We start from the raw sequence: 17,931 nt of genomic DNA, 5'->3' as shown, positions 1-17,931 counted from the left end.
AATAATAATTCCCCTTTGTTCAGCCCTAAACATCCATCCTTTTATTCTGAATCACCAGTTCTAGACTCCCCATTCTGGGGCAATGCAGTCCAACTATCTCCTTGTTGGAACCCTTGAGGAATTTTACATGTTTTGTGAAGTTATTGTTCATTCTTCTGTCTGAGGAACTGAAGACTTGGTGTTAATAATCTTTTTTTTTCCTGAGAGGACACTCCCTTATCTTAGAAATTAGTTCAGTGAATCTCTGCACTCCATCCAGGATGGGCTATGGAGAAGAAATGGAGTATAGATCTGGGATGGCAACCTTCCCCACAGCATTTCAAATGGTCACATTCTAATGATGCTCACAGATCAAGTATGAAACAATCCTAACCTTTATTACTTAAAGCAACTTATCTGCTATTTATAGATTTAAATGATCTTTGCAACAATTCTAATGTTACTTTTAAGAACCTTAATTTGTGCATCTAATTAAGAGGCAGTGTCATTGCATCTATAATTTGCAATTGCTTTTCACATTTTCTCCCAATCATTCTGGTTTATCCCCTGCTTTCTCTCTCCCTTTATTCTGCTTTTCTGTATCCCTTACTCCACCTTTTATCTTTAATCTCTTCCATCCTGTGGATCACGCTGTGTCAGACTGAACAATCTGTTTTACGACTTAAGGTTTAATGAAACACTCCAAATCTTCTTTTGATCTGTTTAAGGTGAAATGATGTCAGAAAACGTCAATTTCACCTCCTTTCCAGGTCTTCCAAATACCCAGATTGGATAAAATTCAGGGAGTTCCCATAAATCCAAGCTTCTCAGCTCTGACTCAATACAGTAATAGAGAAGGTTTAAATATTCTACTTGGAAAATGATGGGACAGCTGCACAATACTTATTTTTGATATTAAGGATGTTAGCCTGTGAGTTCCTTGCTGAATAAAGCCTCCTTCTTTAAGCTGGGCAGTTATAAATCTGTCGTATAGTTACGTGAAGCTACCATATTTACTTGGAGTCAAGTGGGGTCACTGCTAAAACAAGAAGTGTCTGTTTGCTTGAGGAGATACAGATATAGAGTACAAAAATATTTTAGAACATACTTTAATATTTAAAATGTATAATTGAATCATTATATCGATACATTGGGGCTCTTCCAGGGGAATCCAAGCTTGTGATAAGCCGTCCTCATTATGTTCTATTGGTTTACTTCAGGCATGTCAGCCCACAGCTGAGTTGGTAGCGCTCTCACCTCTGGAATCAGTGGGTCCACATTCCATGCTAAAGCTTCAGCAGTCTAGTGCATACAGAGAGAGTGCTGTGTCTCAGATGAAATGTTAAATGAAAATGCTGCCTGCTCCCTCAGATGGATAAGACGTCACTGAATCATCGAATCCCAACAGCATGGAAGCAGGCTATTCAGCCCATCAAGTCCACACTGACCCTCTGAAGACCTACTCCTGTAATGCTGCACTCCCCATGGCTAATCCACCTGACCTACACATCCCAATATACCATAGGCAATTTCCCATGGCCATTCCATCTAATCTGCACATCTTTGGATTGTGGGAGGAAACCAGAGCATCCACAGGAAACCCACACTGATGTGGGGAGAACATGCAACTTCACACAGACAGTCTAAGGCTATAAGACAGAGGAGCAGAAATGTGGCCATTCAGCCCAACAAATCTGCTCTACCATTCAATCATGGCTGATAAATTTCTCAACCCCATTCTCCCGTTTTCTCCTGCTTTCTCCCCATAACCCTGAATTCCTTTAACACTCAAGAACCTAACTATCTCAGTCTTAAATATGCTCACTGACTTGGTCTTCACAGCCTTCTATGGCAGTGAATTCCATAGATTCACCAGTCTCTGGCTGAAGATGTTTCTCCTTATCTCTGTTCTAAAACGTCTTCCATTTACACTAAGACTGTGCCCCTCAGGTCCTAGTCTCTCCTGTCAATGGAAACATCTTCCCAACATCCATTATGTCCAGGCCTTTCAGTATTCAATAAGTTTCAATTATACCCCCCCTCATCCTTCTAAACTCCATCGAGTATAGACCCAGAGTCTTCAAACGATCCTCCTATGTTAAGCAATCGCCCGAAGCTGGAATCGACCCTGGGTCCCAGATTTGTGAGGCAGCAGTGTTAACCACTGAACCACTATGCTGCCCATTCTTTCCAAGTATTTTGGTCAACCTTTATGCCACAAACGCCATATTAATACAGATGATCTGGTCATTTTTACTTTGCTATCTGTGGGATATGTCAGTCAGCAAATTAACTGTTGTTTCCTATATTCCTAAGCAAGTTCGCACTTTAATTGTTTATTTGTAAGTAAGTTACTGACATGGGGTTGTCTGCGATTTTGTTGTCAGACTGGTAGCAATGCCATTATAGATAGCTCATGTTGTACAAGGATAGGTTGCCAGGTGATGGAATGGAAGGACAAACTTTGGACTAAGACTTTGTTTCAAATTGGGACATGGGTTACAAACTACTTGAACTTAAGAATCCAGAGTCGAAAAGGGTGGTGCTGGAAAAGCACAGCAGGTCTGGCAGCGTCCAAGGAGCAAGACAGTCAACGTTTCGGGCATAAGCCCTTCTTCAGGGGATGTCTTAGCAGCTGAGTCATCGTCATTAGGCGGAGCATCTCCACGGTGTGGTCAGTAAGCAGGGCGTTATAGCCTGTCAGGAGCACTCAATGCCCAGACTGCTGTAGGGAGGCCACCTCCATATAGCTGTCCTTTTTTCAGATGTTTCGGGGGGGGGGGGGGGAGTTGGAGGAGCGCAAATATCCTCTCCAGCATAGTCCAGGGACAGGATGGTGCTGACACATTGATACGTGCTGTAGATTTTTGCCACCATCCTCTGAACACAATTACTGCACTCTGCTGGTCACAGCAGATTACTTCTTTGACAACCTTTGAACTGTGGAAACCAAAATTACATTTTCGCAAGTATATCATCACAATCAATCACTAATAAAATCCTGTGGTTGACTGTTCAATTAATGCTCCCTCATTTACAACAAAGATGGCAAAATTCATTTCTTAATGAAAAATATAAAGCAAGTAGCATAGAGAGCCTCATGAAATATTATGTTCATCTAATTTGTTTTCCCTTATGAGGCCATTTGTGTTTTCATTGGCTTTGCTGATGAGTTATTCTTGTAAGAGAAAAACTCATACAGAGGCCACTGTAAAACACCCACCTTAAGTCTCTATCAATCCATCTGTTTTTCAGACACTTTTTTTGATTGTAGAAATCAAGTCACGCAGTGACAAAAAATGTTGACCCAACTCACCTGTTTTGAAAAGTGATGTGTGGACATGTGAAATTAGCCGCTTGCATCCGTGCATTCCTGAATTGACTTGCCTTGTGATTTGTGGCGATTAACAAGGTTACGCGGTCCTTAGTTTTTTTTTCTTTCAGAGGTTGTAAAAGCAGCGATTCAAAAAAGTTTGCGTTTAACTACTTGAGAACACTTTCAAGTTTTAAAAGTACTTGTACAATGAAAGGAAAGTGGTCAGTTCTCCCAGCTCAGCTTTTCTCTGGTTTGGGTTAGGTTGGGTTCAGAGCTTCTAGTTTTGAGGCTGCAGGTCCAAGAAACGTGAAAGAAGGTGCTCCGTGCTGAATCACTCTGACATATCTCGTGTAAGAACCTGTGTTTGATTTTTACTTTTTGTGACAAGGGGTGTTGAGGATTGTCGTACGTATTGGGAACAGCATCATTAAGTTGGGATGATCTGTTGGGTTTTCAGATAGGTTCAGTTATTCTATTTTTTTTTCTGTTTTGTTTGTTTCATTCAGTAATCTTGCAAATAAATTCTGTTTTGTTTAAAACTAAATGGTTGGGCCAGCTGCATCCCTCCTGGAATATCCACTCTACACCTGCTTAAAACAACTAGCAAAATTAGGGTCTGGGCTACGTTCTTGAAATGTTTTGAGGGGGTCTGGCCTGGTCTATAACATATTACATGCATGAGTGGCAGACTATGAGTTTGTACATACATGACTGGACCCAGTACATCTATGTGCTGCATGCACAAGTGGTGGTCTGATATTTTAATATACATAGATGGAGTAAAGGCTCTGTGTCAGTGCTGTATGATTCTGACAACCCTACCTTGTATTTGCATATGAGACAATTTATATTATACAGACATTATTGATTGACTCTCTGGCCTTTTGCCTATTCCAGTTCACCAGTAGAAGCTATTCATTTTGAAATCAGAAGTTTGGATCTTAACTGTCAGTCATAGCTACTCGGCTTGTTGGAAAAATGAGTGAATCCTTAATGAATATGTGGTGAGATTCAGACTCAAATTCTTCATAATGTGGGGAGATGATCTATTACAGCACGGTCTTGCCATATATTTCCTTGTAGCGTATTTTGGATTGGCTGCTGCTTTGGTTACGTCTGTCTTGTGGCGTCTGGATTATTAAGGCCAGAAAGTCTCCCCCACGATGAGATTTGATCACTAGACCTGGACAATGTGCTTCTAATTATGACCTGTCTCCATGGCACTTTGGCACTGACCAAAAATAATGGAGTGTGTGTCAGATTTCATAGCCTGTGCAGATATTTGAATGTCGTCCATCGTGAGCAAATGTCCCTTGTGCTGCTGGCTAGCTGCAAACGAGGAATTTAGCATTCAGAATTATGTATTTTTGCAGTAATGTTCTTTATGATGAATGTTGAGAACAAAAAATTTTTCTTAAATTATATACACACCAGATAATTCTCTTCTCTCTTCGACAGTGCGACTCATGCTGAGATGCAGTTCCCAAGCTACAGTACCTCAACAAATATCCATTTTTACTGCTAGATAGACCTTGAACGCTGGTAGATGAGATATTAGTCTGTCAAATGTGTTGCAAGTGAACCAAAACTTCTGTATATCAAATATTCAGAGATGGATGCAATCCCGAGTGCTGAGTAACGGTATTCTGAATGCCATTGTAATGTAATATCCTGTATAGTGGACCCTTGGGGCTTTAGTAGCCAGCATAGTTCTCTATATTAACTGAATTTGATAATTCTTAATTTGTAGAGAGAATTTTCTGACTTCCTGCTATGAACCAATTGCCTCGTTCATAAGTAGGTGTCCCCCAAATGTGAGCCAATGTTGCCTGTGAATTTTGGAAATACTGTGCACGTGATGTGCGCTATAGATGGAAGGGTCAACTGATAATTATACTGTTGATAGTTAATATGCAGCCAATATTTAAATGTGGCTATGGAGCTGGTATCTGGGTAATGTACCAGTCGTTCCATTGTAAATTGAACAAAATGTAATGAGGGGACAATTTTGGGAGTGGATTACTTTTACTGAGATCCTGCAATTTCATTTGTTTTAAATAAAATGGTAACACTGCTTAAATCAAATAGAGGTAAAATCAAAAGTAACACAAACCTGAATTTCTAATGTACCCAGCCTGTCAACCTGACACTTGGAAATCAAAATAACAAAGGACAAAAACTTTTGAAAGCTTACATGTCATTTTCTTTTCTGGTATGCGGAGGCATCTTTTCAGATGCATTCTGGTGCGGGGGAATAGCTTCAAGAGTGATTCCCGAAAGTAACACTTAGGGCCACCTTGGCTCATACCAGGAAATAAAGACCTGCATTTATACAGCACCTTTTCAAATTCTCAGGATGTCACAAAGCAATTTGCAGCTAATGAAGACATTGTGTGCAGCGTTTCCCTGCTCTGAAATTTGTGCACAGCTAGCTCTTTCGAAACAGCAAATTACCATCTTAGTAATTAAAGTATAGATATTGGTCATGAAGCCAGGGAAATTCCCCTGTTTGCTTTGGGAATAATGCTGCATTCAAAGCAGACAATGGAGTTTTGTCTAGCGAATGCTAACATTAGCAAGTTTTGAAATTGTGCTCCCCACACCAAGGTCTCTGTCAATTGGGAAGAAAAGAGGTCCCAATTTCAACTCCTGAGAAACTCTGCTGGAAGCTTCCAGCCCAAAAACATGCATTAACTATGCATTTTCTCTGTTGGCTGTCACTCAGCAAATTCTGTATCCAAGTTGCTCCTGTCCCTTTTATCCTACAAACTTTAACTTTGCTCAAAAGTCAGTTATTTGACACTTTACCAACTGTCTTTTAAAGGCCATGTATGCTATTAATGTCATTACCCTCAAAATAAATCACAAGTCACTTAGTTAAATATCATATGACCTCAACAAATCTCTGCTGGATTTCTTTAATGAACCAATATTATTACCCAAGTGTATATTCAGTTCTTTCAAATTATTATTTCCAGAAACTTTCACTTGGAGTACTGAGAGCAGATCTGGACATCACACCTTAAGAAGAAAATATTGGCCTTGGAGAGAGTTCAAACATTACTCGACTGATGCCTGGGCTTTTAGGGGTGCACTTCTAAGGAGAGATTACACAAATTAGGCCTGTTTTCTTGAGAATTTAGAAATTAGAGTGAACTGATTGAAGCCTTCAACATATTAACAAGAAAAGACAGGGTAGATAAAGAGAAACTACTTCCAGTGGTTGGCAATCCTAGAACCAGAGGCCATAGTCTAAAAACTAAGGCCAGGCTGTTCAAGAGCAATGGTAGGAAATACTTCTATATGCAAAGGATGGTAGATGTCTGGAACTGTCCGCCACAAAGGGCAGTAGATGCTAGATCAGTTAAATCTGAGGTTAATACATTTTTCTTAAACAAAGATATTAAAGGATAAGGGTCAAAGACAAGCACATGGAGTCTAGGGCACAGAGTAACCCTGATCTCTCTGAATGGTGGAACGGGCTTGAGTGGCTAAATGGCCTACTCTTGTTCCTGTGATTTTCAAAGTTTTTCGCCATTACCAAGATTAAGCTGATTGGCCTGTTGTTGGTCAGTGTATCTTTGCATGCTTATTGGATGAGGGTATAACATTTTAAATCTCTCACTATCCTTGAGTCCAGAAAAGACAGGAAAACTACGGTCAATTCATCCACAATTTCTGCTCTCACTTCCCTCATTGTTACTGAATGCATTTTCTCCAGTACTGCTGCATTGTCAATATCAGGTACAAAAGCCACCTCCTCATCGGTGATCTACCCCCTGTTTCACCATAACCTGCAATGTTGTTCGGCCCATTCTAGAATTCCATGGAGCGTTGGAAGTGTACACGAGAGGCCAGAGCTCCTACCATTCCTCTCTGTTAGATAGAAAACCCCACTCCTGGTTGCATATAGATAGGATAGTGAATGTGGTGTTTGGAATGCTTTTCTTTATTGGGCAGAGCATCAAGTATAGGAGTTGGAGGTCATGTTGCAGCTGTACAGGACATTGGTTCAGCCATTACTGCAATATTGCGTGCAATTCTGGTCTCCCTTTCTATCAGAAGGATGTTGTGAAACTTGAAAGGATTCAGAAAGATTTACAAGGATGTTGCCAGGGTTGAAGGTTTGAGCTATAGGGAGAGGCTGAATAGGCTGGGGCTGTTTTCCCTGGAGACTCGGAGGCTGAAGAGTGACCTTTATAGAAGTTTATAAAATTATGAGGAGCATGGATAGGGTAAATAGGGGGAATCCAGAACTAGAAGGCATAGGTTTAGAGTGAGAGCGGAAAAATTTAAAACGACCCAACGAGCAATGTTTTCACACAGAGGGTGGTGTGTGTATGGAATGAGCTGTCAGAGGGAAGTGATGGACGCTGTTACAATTGCAACAATTAAAAGACATTTGAATGGGTAAATGAATAGGAAGGGTTTAGAGGGATGTGGGTCAAGTGCTGGCAAATGGGACTAGATTAGGTTAGGATTTCTGATTGGCATAGATGAGTTGGACCGAAGGGTCTGTTTCCATGCTGTGCATCTCTATGGCGCTAGTAGATCTTATTGTTTTTTTTAAAAAATAGGCTTAAGTATGACATGACGTTTTACTCAGTGCATCTTGAGACCCTCAAGATGAAGCCTGCTGAGAACTGGGTTGGAAGGACTGTTATCCTGAGCTTTTTATTTCTTTGTCAAATTTATTCTTCTGATTTTGTACATTTGTTTCCAAGATGGCATAAAGGTCTGTAATGCTGGATTTTTTTTTTGTTCCTTTATTTTTCTAATTTTTTTCCCAAGAATTTGAACTTCAGAATCTGTACCAAGGTATCTTTTGTATCTAAGCTGGTATCCTAAGTGGTGACTTGAAGACTTTTCACTGTACTCAGGTGAATGTATGTGCCAATAAAACTAATTCTAATTCCAACTTTCCAAACTGTACACTGCTCCCTAGACTTCAGGCATACTTCTTTTTAAAAACAACACCCCAATCTCTGTCTTCCCCAAAAACTGTACTCTGGGTTTTATGCAAGATTTATACTACATGACCTCCGATAGACATATGCAAAAACAGCACAACTCATCCTGTGGAACCTCAGAGCTATTAAAAAAAGACACTATGGTCATTGGGGTAGGATTGAGATTGTTCAGACTTCCTTTGTGAGCATAGGTTCAAACACAGCTTCCAACTCTGTTAGCAGAGAGAATGAATACATGCTGCCTACTAGCCATCGGCTAGCTTTTGGTTTTCATAGGCCTGCAGAGAAACAGATGCCAGCTTGGATTGAAGAGAAATTCCAGTACTCTCTTTGCATTGACTGTAGTGCTTTATTAGCTCTATTATTGTAATTGCTTGTGTGAGCTTGGATTGTTGAATCTGCTTAAATAAGTGAGGTTTCTGATTTGCAATAACGCAGGTTTAATTTTACGTCGTTAATTTCCAATTGCTATGCAGCATTAAAAAGAAGAGGGTTTTCTTTAAACTGTCCAGATAACCTTTGCAGGTATTGTGCTGGATGATGAATGTAAACTTAGAGCCAAGTATCATTGAATCATAGAACCCTACAGTGTGGAAGCAGGCCATTTGGCCCATTGAGTCAACACCAACCCTCCAAGGACCATCCCAGCCAGACCCAACTCCATCCCTGTAATCCTGCATTTCCCATGGCCAATCCACCTAGCCTGCACATCTTTGGATTATGAAAAGAAACTGGAGCTCCATGTAGACACAGGGGAAATGTGCAAACTCTACAGTAACATTCACCCAAGGATGGTATCGGACATGGGTCCCTAGCGCTGTGAAGTAGCTGTGCTAGCCACTGTGCTGTCCTGATCTGAAAATGTATTGCTGCATCTCATAGAAATTTGGAAAAGGGGTTTCATTAAATGCTGAATGTTATTGGGAGATTCCCCCCTAATATAACCATTAGTAATTTGCTTTTCCTCATCCTCACTCCTTCCCTTCCCTCCTCCCACCTTGTATGCCCCCTACAGGCTAGGGAGACCCAGTTTCAGCTCAAATAATCAGGGAAAGAAAGGGAATATCCTTCGTAATGCAGCAATTTCTGCAAGAAAGTGCTCTTGGGTGAAGGTTTGCTTTGACTCTGCCTCCCATGACTGGTTGTTTAGATGACATTCTCGTTATACACAATGTGCAAGTGCACATGCAAGATTTTTCTTTTTGAAAAGATTGATAAATTAGCTTCACTGATGTTTTTAAATGTTGTTGGTACACAGAGGAGATGACCATTGTATACAGCATGATTAAAATGTTTTTGTCATTTATGGACATGAAAGGCCACAGCTGTTTTTATCATTCAATACTGGCCAGTGAGCAATAAACGTCATGTTTTAAGCCCATGTATGCGCACAAGATTAAAAATTGCAGCAGAGAAATTGCAAAGCTGTAATTAATCTGAGGTTCATGTGGCACTTTAGCTGTTACTCTTGCAGATTGTGATACTTAGGATTCCTTCAGTTTTAATTACTGTCTTGTCACTTATTTCCTGTGACAATCCAATATGCTGTTAATGGGATATCAAAATGATTTCAGGAAGATAACATCAACTTTGCATTAAATGATGAGGTAGGCAACAGTTATCAACATTTTCACTTATGGCTCATTCTTCCACGTAAACTCACTCTAGACACTCCATTCTTTTTCTACATGCTTTATCAATGTTTAGCACTTTTAAGACCATCGCACAGAATGCGATGCGAGTAGTTCCATTGCTCAGCACTGTTTGAAGTGCCTCATGTTCCTTTCAATTCATTGTCGTTTGCCTGTATGTGTTACTGTCATTCTGTCTGTCTTAATCCTTTTCACTTACTCATTCTTACTGTCTCTCTGCATCATTTTTTTCCCTCTGCTTCATTCCATAAACAGAGACGAGGAATACGACGAGGAAGAACCTGAAGAAGAGCAGCCAGTTACTGAATCTAATACTGAGGATGAGGGGGAAGATGATCCCTCTTGTCAGGGTCAGGAAAGGTATTAGGACTAAATTTGATGATTCCTATCAGATTTAATCATGGAATTTGGTGTATGTTTAATATCCGATAATTGTAACCATCTGGTGGATAGATGACTTGATTTCACAAGTCCTTACATCAAATGTTTTTGGATAAAACTGCCTGCCACCAAAGACTTCACTGTTAATATAAAGCATTTAGATCTTGTGAGGCCTTCTCAAAATGAAGGAACGTGACCTCTGGTATCATGTAATCTAATAGTTACAATTTACTTCAAACTGCAAATAAAACAAGGTTAATTATGAAATAACGCAGATTGTATTTAAAATGTTTACATCTTCAAAAGATTGCTTTAATGTTTTCAATTGCATTTTTAATTCAATTTTCAAATATTCTTTTTTTTAATTTTGGTCCTACTCTAATCTTTCCATCCTTCCTGTCTCTTCATCCCTTTCTCCTCCCAGTGAGTTGAAGCCAGATACAGAAATTGAACATGCAGAAAGTAGTTTCCAAAGTTCAAAATATGTAGCGAGCTTTATCCCTGTGCCTGAAGAGGAAGGATCTTCCAGCCAGTTCCAGACTCCTGAACTAAACAACCTGCCATCTAGCTGCTCTCCTCAGTCACATATCTCTCTCAACGATTACCAACCTTATTTGCAACCGTCATCATTTTCTTCTTCTTCATCACCATCATCATCTATTGTCATCCATCAATCATCAGCTGTTTCACAAAACAGTTCTCAAGATTCATCAGCAAATGTTACTCCAGCTTTATCTCCAAGTGTTGAGAAGTTGCCGTATCTCATCCATACACCTTTCCACCTGTTTTCATACGATCTGGGTGAAACTCCTAAAAGAGTTAAAGATAAAGAAGCAGAAATGAGGGAAAGCAGGTAGATTAGTCTTTTTGTTTTGTGTGTGTTCTAATTTGCTAATTCTTTTTTGAAGCATGTTCTTAAGTTGTACTAGTTTTCAGTCAATGGTTTAGGTGTTTTGTCGGTTTGCTAACTACCTGACCACCTGACACCAGCTTGGTCAAATTTGTGTTTACGTGGTACTTTCCAATCTCCACTGTACTAAATTCCCTCCTCACTTTTTATTTCATGACTGCTCTACGAGTGCAGATGCATCCATGCCTTTCAGAGGTAAAGGTGCATGCTCCGGAATTGGAGGAAGGTGGTGTTCATCCAAGGGACCTGATGATGTTCAGTGTAAATTTGAGAGTACACAAAGTTTCTGTTTCCAGCATGTTTTGACTTCAAGAGGTGCAATCTCAGCAATACCTATAAAACAAAGGAATAACTGCGTTCCGTTCCTCAGCGAAACTGTGGGCTTGAGCTTACGATACTTAGTAACATTTGAGAAGGAAAATCTATAAAATAAAAAGTTAACAAATGCGAACAGTGTTGGATGGGATCACAAGTTATATCATTGTTTCCATGTATAAAAGGAACAGAAACTTAGATGACTCTTGGCGACCCAGTGGTCAATTTTGAAGTGAATTTGTTTTGCTATTTTATCTCTATTTGAAATTATTACAGTTTAGGACTTTCAATGCTCGCAAATGTGTTTTCATCCCTAAATCTTTAAGTCCTGTAAAGTTTTGAGGTATTTTCCTACCAAGTGGATAACTTCACTGTTTCACGCACAAGAGATGATGCTTGATCTGCAGAATGTTTTCTGACACTTCTCATTTATGTTTCAGATTTCCAGCATTTTCATAATTTTGCGTTTATTTTAGCATATAGAATTTGTATTACAAATATTAAACTTCCTCAAAACTTATTGAAAAAAGTTGTGTTTCAAATCCAAATCGTATCCCCCTCCAAACAAATGTTGATGTTAAACATGAAAGATGCCGCAAATATTTGCAAGGATGTTGCCAGGTTTGGAGAGTTTGAGCTATAAGCAAAGGTTGAATAAGCTGCGGCTATTTTCCCTGGAATGTCCGGGGCTGAGGGGTGACCTTCTAGAAGTTTATAAAATTATGAGGGACATGGATACTATGAATAGCCAAGGTCTTTTCCCCAAGGGGTAGAGGAGTCTAAAACTAGACAGCATAGATTTAAAGTGAGATGGGAAAGATAAAATGGGACCTGAGAGGCAATTCTTTCATGCAGAGGGTGGTGCGTGTATAGAAAGAGATGCCAAAGGAAGTGGTGCAGGCTGGTACAATTGCAACATTTAAAAGGCATCTGGATGGTTATATGAATAGGAAAGGTTTAGTGGAATATGGGCCAAGTGATGGCCAATTTTTAGATTAATTTAGAATATCTGTTTGTCGTGCATGGGTTAGACTGGAGGGTCGGCTTCTGCACAACTCTATGACTCTGTGCTGGAAATCTCAACTCGAGGGGAAAATGCTAGTAGTACTCAACAGATCAGGCAGCATCTGTGGAGAGAAATTAATTTTCAGAATGATGATCTTGCATCGAAACACGCTTTGACAAGATCGGACTGATTTGGTTTTGAACAGCTGCATAAATGTGACTTAATGTTACCATTCTATCAGCAAAGTTCCAAACAAGTACATGCTATGGGAATAAAGTGAAAATGCTACAATGCTATTGAGTCTCGTTCTGTTCAAGCAATTTTGGTTAAACCTACATAATCCTTTAGAAAGACTGTTATACATCACAACATATCAGTGCAGACGATTGACTGATTGATTGATTGTGTTTAGTTTCTCCATACCAATGTAAATGGTTTCTGCCCACCAGTAATGTAAGTAGTCTCAATAATAATATCAACAACTTAAATGAGGACTCTTGAAGAATTCTAAAGATGGTATTGGTGGTGTTTGATGATGTGTTGATTCAAACAGTATTAAATTCTAAATGCTTAAAATATCCTGAACCCATTCAATATACTGCCCAAGGTAATGTAGCTAACTGAAATTCATAAACAGTGTGTCTTTAATATGTTGATGGCCTAGTTGAGGTGTTGGTCCTTTTTACATTGTAAAGTGCAAAGTAAAATGTTCAATTTCTTCGTCTTGATATTTAGTGTGTAATTGTACGGCTTTTCCTTCCAACATAATGACAAATGACTGACATCTGACATTTGCCTTAGTTGCTGTGCTTTGTCTTGATACTTTTGAAGGTGCAAGGATTGAGTCATTCTTGTAACAATGTTGAATGAGTTTCAAATATAGAAAATCTCATGGTTAACAAAAAGGTGACTGATCAGTCTTGATGATGATCCTGCTTTTCTAACAGTTCGGTCTGATGATGTATTTCTTCAAGATATAACTGAAAATTGGCATTACATTACAGATGTTCCTTGCCCTTGGAGCTTGGTAAACCATTCCTAATATGACTACTTTTACCAGTGTGTTCAAGGGATATAAACATTGTTGGCAAGACCAACATTGAAAGCCCATCCATAATTGCCCTTGGGAACATTATGGACAAGCATTAGGCTAGAAGAACACAGCAAGCCAGGCAGCATCAGGAGGGGGAGAAGTTGAAGTTTTGGGTGGCACCGCCTGTTGGGGTGGGGTGGGGGGGGACTGCAGATAAAGGGGGGTGGGGGGGCAGGGTGGTAAAGTGGAGATTGGTGAAGACAGGCAGAAGGTACAACTTGGCTGGTCAATGGGAGGAACAAATCTGGTAGGTGGCTGGGAGGAGTGGAAGGGTGTAGGGGGAAGGGAGGTTATTTGAAATTGAATTCTCCAATGTTGAGTTGTCTGGGCTGTAGGCTGCCCAGGTGGAAGATGAACATGATGGTCAGCCAACATTTTGAACAACTTCAGCACTTTTGGTATAGATGCGCTCATTGGGGTTAGAGTGGGGCTTCCAGAATTTTGACCCAGCAACAGTGAAGAAACAGAGACATAGTTGCAAGTCAGGATAGTATGGCTTTGAGGGGAACTTGCAAATGATGATGATGCCTGCACCTGCTGCACTTGTTCATTTAAGTGATGGAAGTTACAGGTTTGGAAGATGCTGTCAAAGCTAACTGTTGTATCTTGTTTATGATATACCATGCCATATGTGTTGGTGGTGAAGGGAGTAAATGTTTATGATAATAGATCATGTGCCAATTGAAGAGGTTGCTTTATCTTTTTTTCAGAGCTCTGAAACACCACATTATCCTGCCTAAATCTGGCCTCTTTTAATTTATACTTTGTTTATACATGTCCCTTTTTCTACTATTCAATACCAAATCAAATATGGCAACTGATCCACTTGAGCCTTGTTAATTTGAATGCTTAGGTCAATATTGAAATTGAGATCAAGTTTATTATGCTTTGAAGGAGGCCTGAAGCAATAGAAAACATTACTTCACAACTATCCTTTCACATGCCTCAGTTTTATTGTTGTTCTACTGTTGAAATTTCTCCTCTTTATTCACTTTCAGCTTCTCTGTTTCTGTTTACAGTCAGCTGGAATCTTCCTACATGAACAAATACACTGATACCTTTGAACCTTATACCTCCAGGTCTTCTAATAGGTGGGTTTTCAAAATATCTCTTCCTTTCATTTGGAAAAAAGCAGCATGCTGCTATCGCTGGAAGCTACACAGTCTACAGTGCTTCTCTCTGAACTGATAAAATTGTGTTCGAGTTGGGCTCCTAGGTTTGTACTTATGGATTTAATTGTCCATTATCACAGTGAAAAACTCCCTTTTTGAATGATGTTGCTCTTAATAATATAAATGAGCATAATCAGCTGCTAACAGGAGCAATTTAGAATGGGCATAGTTTTACTTTGAGCATCAAATTTTTCTGTATGATTTGGAAGCAGACTTAAGAACACCAAGGTTAACAACTTAATGCCTGTCTTATAATGACACAGTTGAGATTTCATGAATGCTAAAGGCTCCCAAAAGAAGTTGCCCAAGCAAAAATGTTTTCAAATATGTGAGAGAGAGGAAAAAAAGTAAATAGTTCACTATGACTTCTTGACAATAAGTGTAAGATTTAGCATAATTCATGTTCTGAAATTGGAGTGGTTGTTTTCCTCCATTGTTTTAACTTTGCTATTACTTAAGCAGATTGAATTTGCCATTTTCAATGTGTCCAGTTGGAGTGTCCAAGCTTTGCAGTGACACCATTTACTGGGTTTGAATCATGCTGTGTAGTGTGAATGTTTCTTGGTGCTGTTGTAAATAATGATAATGAAGCCTTTTATACTTTGTACATAGCAGTTGGAGTTAATACGAACTTTGCGTTTTTGGGAAGGAGCAAAGGTCTGTGGTCATGACTACTAGTAAGTGGTGATGAGTTGGCATTTGGGAACCATATGCATGATGGGAAATGTCCATGGAGTAACAAGAGTACACCATTCAAACCTTCACATCTCAATTGCAATGTCACATCTGCAGATCTGCAACTTAATTCCTTTTGCTCATCTTGTTTCTGCTATTCTCAAATTTGAAATCTTCAATTGACCTACACTTTGCAGTCTTTTCTGGAGAGCAAGTACCAAGTTCGCTACTCACTCTGAGAAAAAGTACTTCCTAAATCACCTCTGAACTTCATTCTAAAATTGTAAGGTTGCAGCCCATTTTTCTGGATTTCCATCACCAGAGGAAATGTTTTCTTTCTCTCTAACCCCTGTCTACTCCTTTTGGTTATCTTGGACTACTGGTTCATGAGATCATGTATAGAATGTTAAAGTCAAGGAACAACAGGCTGGCCAGTGTGAGGGTAGGGCTGATTAGGGATAGTGGAGGGAACTTGCGCCTGGAGTTGGAGGAGATAGGGGAGGTCCTTTAATGAATACTTTGCTTCAGTATTCACCACTGAGAGGGACCTTGACACTCCTGAGGACAGCAAGAAACAGGTTGATGTTAAGAAGGAAGATGTGCTGAAAATTTTGAAAATCATGAAGATAGATAAATCCACTGGACCAGATATACCCTAGGTTACTACAGGAAGCAAGGGAACAGATTGCTGCGCCTTTGGTCATCTTTGCCTCCTCACTGTCCACTGGAATAGTGCCAGATGATTGGAGGGTAGCAAATGTTATTCCTTTGTTCAAGAAAGGGAATAGGAATAACCTTGGGAATTACAGGCCAGTCAGTCTCACATCTGTGGTGGATAAAGTATTGGAGAGGATTCTGAGACAGGATTTATGATTATTTGGAAAGCCGTAGTTTTATTTGTGATAGTCAGCATGGCTTTGTGAGGGTCAAGTCATGCCTCACAAACCTTATTAAATTCTTTGAGGGTGTGACAAAACACATTGATAAAGGTACAGCATAGATGTAGTGTAAGTGGATTTTAGCGAGGTGTTTGTTAAGGTTCCCCATGGTAGACTCATTCAGAAAGTAAGGATGCATTGGATACAGGGAAATCTGGCTGTCTGGGTACAAACTGGCCCATAGACAGAGGGTGGTGATAGATGGAAAGAGTTCAGCATGGAACTTGGTGACAAGTGGTGGATCAGTACTGGGACCTCTGCGCTTTGTGGTTTTTATAAATGAGTTGGATGAGAAAGTGGAATGGTGGGTTAGTAAGTTTGCCAACGACACAAAGGTTGGTGGAGTTGTGGTTAGTGTGGAGGGTTGTTTTAGGTTGCAAAGGGGCATTGACAGGATGCAGAACTGGGCTGACAGGTGGCAGATGGAATTCAACCTGGAAAAGTGCAAAGTGATTCACTTTGGAAGGTCAAATTGAAATTCAGAATGCAGAGTTAAGGGCAGGATTCTTGGCAGTGTGGAGGATCTTGGGGTCATGCCCCTAGATCCCTCAAAGTTTCCACCCAGGTTAATGGAGTTGTCAAGAAGGTGCATGGTTTGTTGGCTTTTGTGAGCTGGGGGGGTGCAGGATTGAGTTTGAGTCGTGAGGTTATGCTGCAGCTCTATAGAGCCCTGGTTAGACCACACTTGGGATATTGAGTTAAGTTCTGGTCACCTCATTTATAGGAAGGATTGGAACCTTTAGAGAAGGTGCAGAAGAGATTTACCAGGATGCTGCTTGGACTGTCTTATGAAGAAAGGATGAGGGAGCGAGGGCTTTTCTCATTGGGGCAAAGAAGGATGAGGGGTGACTTGATAGAGGTGTACAAGATGATGAGGGGCATAGATAGAGTGGATAGCCAGATACTTTTTTCCCAGGGTGGAAATATCTATCATGAGGGGGCATAATTTTAAGATGAATGGAGGAAGGTCTAGGGAAAATGTCAGAGATTCTTTACACAAAGAGTGGTAGGTGCGTGGAATGCACTGCCAGTGGTGGTAGTAGAGTGAGATACATTAGGGACATTGAAGCGACTCTTGGATAGGCACGTGGAAAATAGTACAATGAAGCATACATAGGTTAGTCTGATTTTAAGTCAGGTAAAAGATTGGCACAGCAGAGGGCCAAAGAGCCTATACTGTGCCGTATTGTTCTATGTATATCGAGGGGACCGCAAGCCTCGTCTGTACAAAGTGTCCTCGTAATTTAACACTTTCAACCACCTCAGCATTCTTGTTAATCTGCACTGCACGCTTCAAGCATAATATATCATTAAATTCACAGCCAATATCAAAGAAGGATTATGTACAGCACTGTCCCTCGATTAACTAACTAAGCATCAACCTATGAAGGTTCCCCACCGACTAACACAATTGCATTCACTCCTTTTCTAAAAATGGAGTTTGTGTGATTGTCAATGAGGGTTTCACTGGAACAATCCATGAGTCTACAGCCCTCTACTGTTGTTGTATGATAACATTCTGTA

At 40.0% G+C, this 17,931-nt stretch overlaps 1 protein-coding gene across 12 annotated transcripts in view; it reads left to right on the top strand.

The window, feature by feature from the left end:
- fhod3b (formin homology 2 domain containing 3b) overlaps positions 1-17,931 on the top strand; it is a 598,094-nt gene that overhangs the window by 441,173 nt on the left and 138,990 nt on the right. For 4 of the 12 annotated variants that reach the window (XM_087978543.1, XM_087978542.1, XM_087978541.1 and 1 more), the window contains 3 exons: positions 10,173-10,277; positions 10,723-11,151; positions 14,642-14,713. The exons of 6 other annotated variants lie outside the window; for them this stretch is intronic. In XM_087978543.1, coding sequence (XP_087834669.1) covers positions 10,173-10,277; positions 10,723-11,151; positions 14,642-14,713 — 606 coding nt within the window. The remainder of the gene's footprint in view (positions 1-10,172; positions 10,278-10,722; positions 11,152-14,641; positions 14,714-17,931) is intronic. 2 more of the 12 variants (XM_043719366.2, XM_043719371.2) reach the window with 2 other exon arrangements.

Source organism: Chiloscyllium plagiosum, unplaced genomic scaffold (assembly GCF_037043375.1).
Source record: "Chiloscyllium plagiosum isolate Xiang-an unplaced genomic scaffold, Cpla_swu_hap1 HiC_scaffold_34, whole genome shotgun sequence".
Classification (NCBI taxonomy): Eukaryota; Metazoa; Chordata; class Chondrichthyes; order Orectolobiformes; family Hemiscylliidae; genus Chiloscyllium; species Chiloscyllium plagiosum.
The sequence above is the reverse complement of the archived record's forward strand: the minus strand, read 5'-3'. Positions and strand labels throughout refer to the sequence as shown.